The following is a 10,259-nucleotide window of genomic DNA, read 5'->3' as shown; positions in this document are numbered from 1 at the left end:
TCACCTTATAATTGTCTTTTCTTTTTGCTCTTGTGAAGTGAACCTTCACACTTACTTAACCACATGGTTAAGTTCGTGTCCAGTGGAAATCTTCGTAGAGTTCTCACCATATTCTTGCTTAAAATCTCAATCTAAGTAAAATGTCACACCAAAAATGAACAATCCTAAAATCAACTCACATCAAAATTGCATCTCAAGTTTCTTTGTAGTTGTGTTGAATATAAGAGAAAATGTGAAACCTAGTTAATTGATGAGTCTGATAAAAAATTGTTAAGAAAAACATAAGGATCCACCCACTAAAGAAAAAAAAAATGAAAAAAAAATTGATGTAAAGAGAAAATTGAATTGGAGATTTGCAATCCCACATTTGATATGGTTGCTTAAGAGAGTGATGTTGAGTTAAGAAATTGAAGTTTCAACCTTTTCAACAAAATAAAGGACCTCCAAAGTTTTGTTGGTGAAGAAGCATAACGATGGAGAAAGAAGAAGTCCAACAGAATCTTCCAGATTTAGTGAAGAAGCAAGTCCACTGCTTCCTCTCCCAAAACCACCCTCCAATTTCCCCACCACTAAAGCCAACTCCCCCAAATTCTGCAACCCTCTCCACTACACCCTCTCCCTGCCACCCATGCTCGCTCCACATATGCACTTTCCTTTGCCAACCTCTTCTTCAAATTCACCTCCAAAGCCCAAAACGACAACAATAAATGAGTATTTGACATCAACATCATATTAGTTGACAAACCAAAAAATGAAAACCACGAGAAATTGCACGAGCTATGCTTTTACTTTTAAGTTTGGGATTAGGATTTGTGTATACGAAGAAGTAATATTTGTTTGAGTTTGGAATTAAGATTTATATGAATGGAGGATAATATTCAAAAGTTAAAAGTAAATATAATTAGTAATTAATTATAAACGTGACATAATACATGGATTCAATCTATGCATAAATGTGTCACCTCATTGCATCATGTCAATCTAACATAAGGGACTAAATTACATATTTTTAAAAAAAAAATTAAGATCAGATTGATTTTTACAAAAATCATTATAATAAATTGAATATTGACCCTAAACAAAAAGGTAATTAAACCACCATCGATTATATGTATTCTACTGAACATGGATCAGTGATTGGTTATTTATTCCCACAGTTTGAAAATAGACAACTATCGTAAACGTAAATAAGAATGACCTTAACTTAAAGTGTACTACATCGATACGTAGTTGGGGGAGAGACATCAAAATGGAAATCCCAGCTTCTAAGTGATAAGCTGGAAGCAGACCTAGAAAAACTACATGTGTGATCCCACCATTTTGGAGACAGATTTGCGTAAAAAAAACATGTTATATAATGCAAGACTGCAAGAGAAAGTATGAGGTGCCAAGTGACACCAGGATAAATAGTCCCTGTGAAGGGAGTGGCAGGTTGAGAATGTTCGAGGATCTTCATAAGCCTCTACCCTGACTAACGGATGCTTCAATTCTTAATTAGTTGGTTGCTCCAGCTCTAGTTTGGTCCTTTCAGCTAGAAAACATGAATGATACTAACAGAAATTAAACTTTCATATGCAGAGAAAAAAAGCAAAGTGATCGAAGTACATGCTTGAGAGTACGAAGAATACATGAAGTAGTACAAACCCGTATCGTTTTCCATCTGCTTTGTTAACCAGCAATGAAAATTATCATTCCTACATCAGCATCAACAGCCAGCAAGTTGCAAGGCACCTTGTGATTCGAGGGAAATATTCTGAGGTCATTATTTATTGCTGTATATACAATCTAAATCAAGCCATTGCAGTGAGGCATGGATAAAATGCAGTACCATGTGCTATCCATTGCCGTTTTTTTCCATGTGGCACCACACACCCAGGAACCTTCACCCATTCCTTACTTGCTATGTTGTATGTAACCAATCGATTCATTTGTCTTGACATCAAGGATAACATGAGCAAGCCTTTGTTTCCCAAGCAAGTCATTCTAACGTGCTTCCCATAAAAGTCCAAGCACCATACATTTGGCATTCTGTCAACCTCCTTCCACAAGAAAGTCATCTTCTGCAGCTCCCATATGCATATACATGTGGCTGCATTCTTTGTGAGCAACCCCACAAGCAATATCCGACCATCACACTCCGCCAGTGTGGGGTTAATCAGATGCAATGGCGCTGGGATTATGTACTGCAGCCAAACCCCAGTTGCCATATTATAGGAAACAATCCCTTCAGGATCTAAATGCATGAAGTACAGGGTGCTGTCAATAGAAATGGCTTGTGATCCAAAATTGAGTATCAGCGGCAGCTTAATATCAGCAGGCATGTTTCCATGATAGCTCCAGGACTTTGTTACCGAGTCATAAATTTCATATTCTCCATCATAGCCCACCAATAGAATCCTGTAGACAGCACCAGTTGGGTTCTCATTTACTGACATCCCTACAGCAGTGCGAGACCCAACCCTAACTGAACAAGCTGGTAACTCCTTTAAGGATGGAGTCAATGGGTTACAAACATATAAATTTTGACTACATACGTCAAGAAAGCAAACTAAGCCCCCAGCAGAAGCCACTGGTAAAACTATCAACTCTGCAGGCAGTGCTGATGTATTGGGATGGTACCACTTCTTCATAGAAGGGTCATACATAGCTCCAGAATTGGTATGTTCACGAGTAACAGTGTAAAACCATGGGTTCGCTTGTGGGACTTGAGCACAATGCTGAGAAAAACTTTGAGAATTCAGCAAGGAATTCCATCGCTGGCACACAGTGCGGAAGCGGAAAAATGTTGCAATTGGAAGTCGCGCAATCACAGGCTCAAATAGATCCTCCGGCAAATCTTTCCAAATTTGTTGTTCCATAGCTTCATCGCTGGAGGACCTTCCAGATGATTTTCCTCGGCTCCTTTCTCTTCGAGATTTCTTAGATGCATGCTTTAGTGGCTCCATCATCCTGAAACTTCCCGACTTTCCAGCTGCCATTACAAGGCCACAGAAATCATCTACGGAGTAATCATCAATGTCATAGAAGGACAATCTGTGAAAAGGATGATCGAAGATATTCATATACTTCATTCCATTGAATTGTAGAATAAAGATGTATAGAAAGACCATCATGATTCATAGGAAAAAGTTGAATCATACTATAAAATTAATGCACAGATTTATATTCTGCCCAAATTAGAACTAGCCGTTTCAAGGATCAGGAAGATACCTGATTAAATCAACTTAAACACATAAGCAAACAAACTATACCTGATTCATAAGTTACTAATACAAAGCTTTTCCTTTGTATAGCACTATTACAAACAAACTATGCACAGAATCCTGACCATATGTTATTTATGCAATAATGTTAGTCACAGGGTTAGAATAGACACTTTAAGCATAAATGTTGACATATGAATATATGTGATGAGATAGTGAAACCGAACAATTATGGTGTGTTTGGGAGTGAGGTTTTGGAGCAAGACGGAAGGGAGGGCAAATTTTTTACTTAAAATTAAGAGTGTCATTAATTAATAAAAAAAATATCAAGATACTAAATCCATGTTAGTTTGTTATTCTATGTCATGTATTTCCAAAAAATATCAAATTAGAGCATCTTTATTGGAAATGAAAGTTTTGTTCCCCCTTCCCCTTTCCTTTAAAACCCAGCTACTAAACACCCTTAGAGATTAGGGATTCTGAGTAGCCACTAAATGAGTAAGTAAAAACTGGGCATTTCGGACTGGTATCTTCGCAAGGATTGCTTACTGCCAAGTTCGATGCAAATCCATTAAACCAGTGTTCCTATCTGTTGCCGTGAACAAGAAACCATATTTTATAAAAACAGAGAACCAAGGTGATTTATCCCTTCTTAAGATGCATCCTTCAGAACACTTACAATCAGGACAGGACAGGACAGTCAATATTTTACACTGTGAATAACACACAGGAAAACACACCCAAAAAGCTTCGACTGTGGACCTAGTGGTCATCTTGCCTCTTGATTAAAACAAAAAACTTGCCTCTAACTTCAAAAGAAGATGGCCGCATTCTTCTTACATTGTGTCTCTTATATTACTCTAAATCAGCACATATTTTTCAACCTGTGGCTGAATCAACGCCACCTCGCTCTTTTTCTCTTTAATGCCAAAATTTGAAGTAAACCTACTCAGACTACGGTGAGAGCAAACAATGAGACCTCCAGGTTCAGACCAAGAACACAAGGAACAATGTACAAGAGCTATCAAATTGCAGCAGCCAATTTTCTCTATGATAAAAAGAAACATATGACAACCAATAGCCAAGTAATAAGTAATGTTCACAAGTTGATGTAGCAACAACACACGCACACGCACACAAGACAAGCATCATAAAATCTTAACATCTAGGTTATGTTCTGATTGAAGCGTACTGTGAATGATTGCACAACACAGAGCAGAAATAAAGAGTAATCAAAAGAAAGAAAGAAAGAAAAGAAAAGATGAAGGTTGGCATGGTTAATGAAGGAAAGAGGTTGACAGAAACATAAAAGAAAGAAATGTAAAAGAGGAGGAAAAAAGCATAGATTTTATTGAAAGGGTTTAAGAAAGAATGCATTGAGAGTAGATCTAGGAGAAAGTAGAAGACCTGGGGTGTTGTTGAGAGAGTGTAGGGTGAGTGTTATGGTGAGGTTGAAGGGTAAAAGAAGGTGAGAAAGTGTGAGAGAAATGGTGATGGTGAAGGTGGGTGATGAGCATGGCATGCCCCTCTTCATCTTCTTCCATACCCCAACTCAATTCTCCTTTGTGTAAGACTCCTTTCTCTCTCTCTCTCTCTCTCTCTTTCTCTCTCCTTGTTACCCGCTCTTCATTTTCCACGTTGCCTACCACAGAACGGAGTTTTGCCCACGCACCCGTGCGTTCACTCTTTCATTTTTTACTATTAATTAATAAAGTAGAAATTGCAGTTAACATCATTTTTAAGCAACAAAATTATTCATGTCATCACTTATAAATGAATCACAAAATTTCTGTAATAAATATATTTATACTAAAAAATTAGTTTAATGTAATGAAATTTGATTGCCATTACTTGTTACCAACAGCGTAATTTTGATATTGTAAGAAGGAATGGGTGAGAAATTCAAGATAGGGCATAACGTGATGTAAATTATGTAATGTGTTATTATGCCTCCGTCTATAAGAAAACAATTTATAAATATTTTTCCATTAATAATCAATTTTTATATAAGAATGGTATAATAATCAAACGTCGAGCGCGTCAATTATAGAAAAATGGACTTATATAGAACGGAATTGGAACTGGTGGTACGTATTATTTATTTATAGTGTTTAGTCATGAATTCTTGTTGTGATGAACCAAATTTATCAAATATCAGTTGTTAACTGATTCATAAGATAATCTTTGATTTATACGAAGATATATTGATATATAGTATATTTCATATTTGAAGAAAATCTTGGAGAATATCTTCATTATATCTTTCTCTTAATAATTGTTTAGTTGATTTTTTTAGATGTCACCCAAATTAAATGAAACATGAATTTTCATAATTTTGCTATCATTTAATTTATTAAGTGTCTTAAATGTATTTTGATATAGTCGGACATCAAAATTGAGTGACTAACTCATCTTATACTATCAATATAATTTATAAACAAATTTCTTAATAATTCCTCATATTCAAGTGAATATATTTACCTAGATAGATCTTAGAATCTTTAGATAATATAAACAAATTAGTATAATTTCTATAATGTTGATATGATTTTTATAAATATATACATATATAGATATATTTTGATCAATAATTTTAAAAAATCAAATAATATATTTAGATTAAACGTATTTTAATATCTAATCTTCATTCAAAATTACTGGGATCTATTTGTAAGTCTCACCCGTGTATTACACTATTCTCACCTTACACCTTACACCTTACACATGGATAAGGATATAAAGTAACACTCTTCTTAATCAGCAAGAATATTAATCAATATTTCTCTTCCAAGAGAAAAAAAAACATTAAAAATAATAAATCTGATAACGGAGTAAGGATATGAAGACTACTTCATTCCTATTAAGATTCGTAATTGTGTTCCTTCCTCCAATAGATGAAAAATAAATAGAACATATTATCATTATATTAATGTAATTATTAAATATTAGTATATTAGTTATTAACTCATATCTAGGCACATACTTAAAAATATTTCAATTCGTGACTTTCAATGTAACATCTCTATAAGTTTTTTTTTTTTTAGAATCTTAAATTATTTTGTTTTGTTGGACGCACGCAGAAGGGATAATTGATTAGTCAGAATGTGAATGATGATTTTGTTAGGTTTACGGAAAAGGCCCTCCAAAACTAATCGATGCCATTTTCCACTCACTCATTCTTCGTAAGTGGCATGCAATGAGTGGCATTGTGCCAAGGAGTTGTTGCAATTATGGTTTCCCAGCTTTCACTCTTTTCCATTCTTTATTAACCATTCTTCCACTTTTATTTTACAATAAATATTTCATTTTCAGATCATACCAACATTCTATTATTAATATCCTCTATTCTTCTAAAACCCAAAAAACCTCTAATGGGTACAATAAACCTGTGTTTTCTCACTCCCTAAAAAAATTGGTTTATCATTTTTCTTGCTTCAAAATATTTGACACTAATTCTATAATAAAATCATTAGTATTTTTTTCTTAGTGAATTGAGTTCCATGTATTACGTGGAAACTCATCTAGTACGAGCTGTGGATTGTGACATGTTAGGGTAGGGGTAGGAAGCTCAAGGTAGGTTGACACATCAACATCAATTCATTTTTTTTAATTTTCCTTATTTATGAAGCCTTCCAAAAGTTTAAAAAAAAACTTAATTTTAGATTTTTTTTTTCAATTTATAACTTTTTCAATCATATGTACTCTTTATATTTTATAGCTCAAATAGAGTATTTAATATAGTTGTATATTTAAGATTCAAGTCCAAATAATTAAGTTAACTTACTCCTTATATATATATATATATATATATATATATATATATATTATTACACAAAAAATCATTAAAAAATAATTTTAAAAAAAAATTAATTAATTATTATATTAATTAAATTAAATAATATTTTAAAGACTAAAAACATTATCAATATGTATATTAATTTTTATTATTAATTAAATTTATAAATTAGTTTAGGATTTAATCTCTAAAACAATATCTAATTTAATTAATATAATAATTAATTATTTTTATCTTAAATTATTTTTTATTTTAATAACTTTTTTAATGTACATGAAACATAATTTACATAACACCTAAGTCATGTATTTATTTTAAGAATAAGTTAAATACTATCTTATATTTAATAAAAATGTTAAACTTTAAACTAATTTAAAAATTTTATCGGCTAGACTAACATTAAAATTGATATCGCTAATATTCTTTTAGTGTTTTTAAAATATAACCTTTAATAATATGCAAATTTATTTTTTAATTAATAATATTGACATATAATCATCTTAGTAAGACCTTTGCCCTTATTATAACATGTGACATAATCAAAATTAACATGTAAACACCATTAATTCAAAAGTACCTTTCAATATAGACTAATTTTAAAAGTACCGAAAATTTATTTATAATTTAAAGTGTCAATACAAAATAATAAAAATATGTATTATGTTGTGTTACATTTATAATCATGCATATATACAATACCTATATTACATAATAATAGAAAATAATGAATTGTATATTTAGATAAATAAGGTAACTTTGCCAAAATTTCAAAGGTTTTATAACAACATAGAACTTTAAACATACTCTTAAGTTAAGTTATAGAGTCTAAGTCGACTCTTTAAAAAATTGTTGCACATAAAAGAAGATAAACTCAGTGTCTAAAGTAATAACGTAAAGCTACAAAGATTTTAAAGATAATTTTAGCTTTTTATATTTGTCAATCACGGAAGATAACTTAAGATTTAGATGATATTGAGTCTTTTAAGTCATGATAAACATGTTTATTCGTAAAACCTATTTAAGATCAAGAAAAGAAAAAACACAAGAAACTTAAATTGAAAGAGTTTTCAAGTTTAAAAGCAACTTAGTGATAACTTTAAAAGTTTAAGAATAATTCATTTTCTAAAGAAAAATTTGTAGAATTGTAATTGATTAGATATTTATATAATCAATGTTGTAAGAGTTTTCCTTTGAAGAAGAAAAGGATTGTTGTATTTGTTGGAGATGGATGAAGCTCATCTCAACCTTGCATTAGTGTATTTGATGTAGTCTTTAGCTAGGTTGCTTTGGAGGTTGCTATGTGTTTTAGATGATTTTGTTGTTTAGGCTTGTGTGTAGTCAAGGTTGCCTTTTGTTGCATGACCCATCCTAGATGCCAAATCAAGGTAGTAAGATCAAGCTCATGATGTGGTTAAATGGTTTTGGAAAAGCTTTTTAAAGTTTTCTTAAATGGTTTGATTCAGTACAAAAATAAATCTGTTTTATTGAGAAGCAATCGGTTTATTTCTTCTTTGTTAAAGGCCTTTCAAAATTCTGTTAGGGCACCAAAGGTAAAGTTCATTCTGTTATTTCAGTTAAGCTGAGCTGGCAGTTTTGTCAACATTTAACCTGTTGTTTTTAGAATCAATCTGTTGTTTTTTAAACTGTTCTGTAACTGTTTTTTGAAAAGTGGTTAGAAACTGTTCTCTATAAAATAAAATGCCCTTCTCACGTGAAGGGAGGCTGAACAATCACAGTTTGACAGAGATACAACATTTCGTGTGTGAAAAAGAGAATTGAAAAGGTTTTGCAAAGGTTTTTCAAAAGAGAAATACATGTGAGCTTGTTCTTGAAGAACCTTGTGCTGGTTGAAGGTGATGGTACTGTTTTGGAGCAAATAGAACAACTGGTTTATGTTCTTGCAACACAGTTTCAGGTGTAATCTTTCCCTTATTCATTCTTGTAATAGGTATAAGTGTTAGTCACTCTAGATAGGGTTTCTTGGAGTTGCAAGGTATGCTGGAATAGTGTTTTTCAGCCTTGGTTGTTGAAGTTCTTGAAGGGTTCAAGAACTGTTGTGTGTGTGTAATTGATTGTATATGTTTTTAGTGAATTCCACCTTGGAGTAAGGTGAACTGGACGTAGCTCTTGATGAGTGAACCAGTATAAAAATTCTCTTGTGTTTCTTTTCTCATCCTTGCACTTAATTCTGTGTTTTCACATAATCTGTCAAGAAAGGAATCTGTTATATTAAAACAAAATCTGTCAATTCTGGACCTGGTTAAATCTGTCGTTCTAACTTGTTAATCAATTCTCTAAACATAAATCAAGTTGTTGTGTGAATTTGTAATAGGGTAAAGGGTGAACTGTTTTCTTTAACTGAACTGTGACATTTGATTCATTACTCTAGATGGCTTATGTTAAGTAAAATTGATTAATTTTGTGCTACAAACTGCAACTTTATAAACTGTGAAAGTTAATCAATTTGGTTATGGTATTGCTGCTGGTTGATCTAAATCGTGTTGATCATGTTCTGGTTGTGCTAAAAGCCATATGTACAACAATCTGTTTTGTTTAATATCAATCTGTTCTTTTCACCATTGTTAAACTGTAAAGTTGCCTCTTTTGCGAAAATTTGATAAGCTCAATTCACCCCTCCCCTCTTGAACTTAGACACTGCTTAACTCTAACAGTATTTAGTAATATTAGAATAATAATTACAAAATAACTTTTAAGCTTCTTGAAAGCAAAATGTTCTTATGGAATTTTTTAAAAAGTTGAAGTCATTGATTCCATACTGTAATCTTATAATTCATGAAAAAATTATCTCAAAAATAGATTATATAGAACTCATAATGAATTACATAGTTAAAAAAAAAGTCAAAAAATGAATATGTAGGCAATAAATTACATTTGATTTGAACTCAATTATAGTAAGCGAAAAAAATTTAGATTATATAGAACTTATAACTAATTACATATTTAAAAATGGGCCACCAAGGTAAACATATAGCTAATAAATTACATGTGACAGGCGTCAAGGAAAAGACAAACTATATAAAAAGCCAAGTTGACTGAATGAAATGCTGCAACTTATTCTGAATCATATTGGTAGCGAGTATGTGTTATTAGTTTTCTTTGTATATCCAAAGATAACAAGTGTTTCTAGTTAATACACATATATTGTCAAATGTTAATATTATCAGCATCATTATGTTTTGTGTATTAATGTATCACCCAAAGGAGAACATTAGTATGAATAAAATGTTTGTTTGCTATTT

At 31.8% G+C, this 10,259-nt stretch overlaps 1 protein-coding gene across 7 annotated transcripts; it reads right to left on the bottom strand.

Moving 5' to 3' along the window:
• Positions 1–1,178: 1,178 nt before the first annotated feature.
• Positions 1,179–4,860, bottom strand: LOC137817145 (F-box only protein 6-like). 7 transcript variants are annotated; one of them, XR_011081926.1, is made up of 4 exons: positions 4,611–4,860; positions 1,829–3,033; positions 1,629–1,731; positions 1,179–1,531 (listed from the first exon to the last, which is right to left on the bottom strand). XR_011081926.1 is itself a non-coding variant. In XM_068620388.1 (3 exons), exons 1-3 carry the CDS (start codon positions 4,745–4,747, stop codon positions 1,706–1,708), a joined length of 1,368 nt encoding a protein of 455 aa, XP_068476489.1. In that variant the 5' UTR covers positions 4,748–4,860; the 3' UTR covers positions 1,179–1,705. The 7 variants fall into 7 exon arrangements, 3 of the variants coding, with proteins under 3 accessions (XP_068476489.1, XP_068476488.1, XP_068476490.1); XR_011081925.1 differs by having other exon boundaries at positions 1,645–1,731; XR_011081924.1 differs by having other exon boundaries at positions 1,629–3,033; positions 4,611–4,859.
• Positions 4,861–10,259: the final 5,399 nt, after the last annotated feature.

This window comes from Phaseolus vulgaris, unplaced genomic scaffold (assembly GCF_000499845.2).
Source record: "Phaseolus vulgaris cultivar G19833 unplaced genomic scaffold, P. vulgaris v2.0 scaffold_17, whole genome shotgun sequence".
In the NCBI taxonomy this organism is placed as follows: Eukaryota; Viridiplantae; Streptophyta; class Magnoliopsida; order Fabales; family Fabaceae; genus Phaseolus; species Phaseolus vulgaris.
The sequence above is the reverse complement of the archived record's forward strand: the minus strand, read 5'-3'. Positions and strand labels throughout refer to the sequence as shown.

What these genes read in the sequence shown, in the direction of transcription:
- LOC137817145 (XM_068620387.1), bottom strand. Translation starts at nt 4,747, where the DNA reads ATGGAAGAAGATGAAGAGGGGCATGCCATGCTCATCACCCACCTTCAC. An exon ending in CTCTCTCAACAACACCCCAG is followed by an intron (nt 3,034 to 4,610) that starts GTCTTCTACTTT and finishes TCCTTTTCACAG; the next exon opens with ATTGTCCTTCTATGACATTG.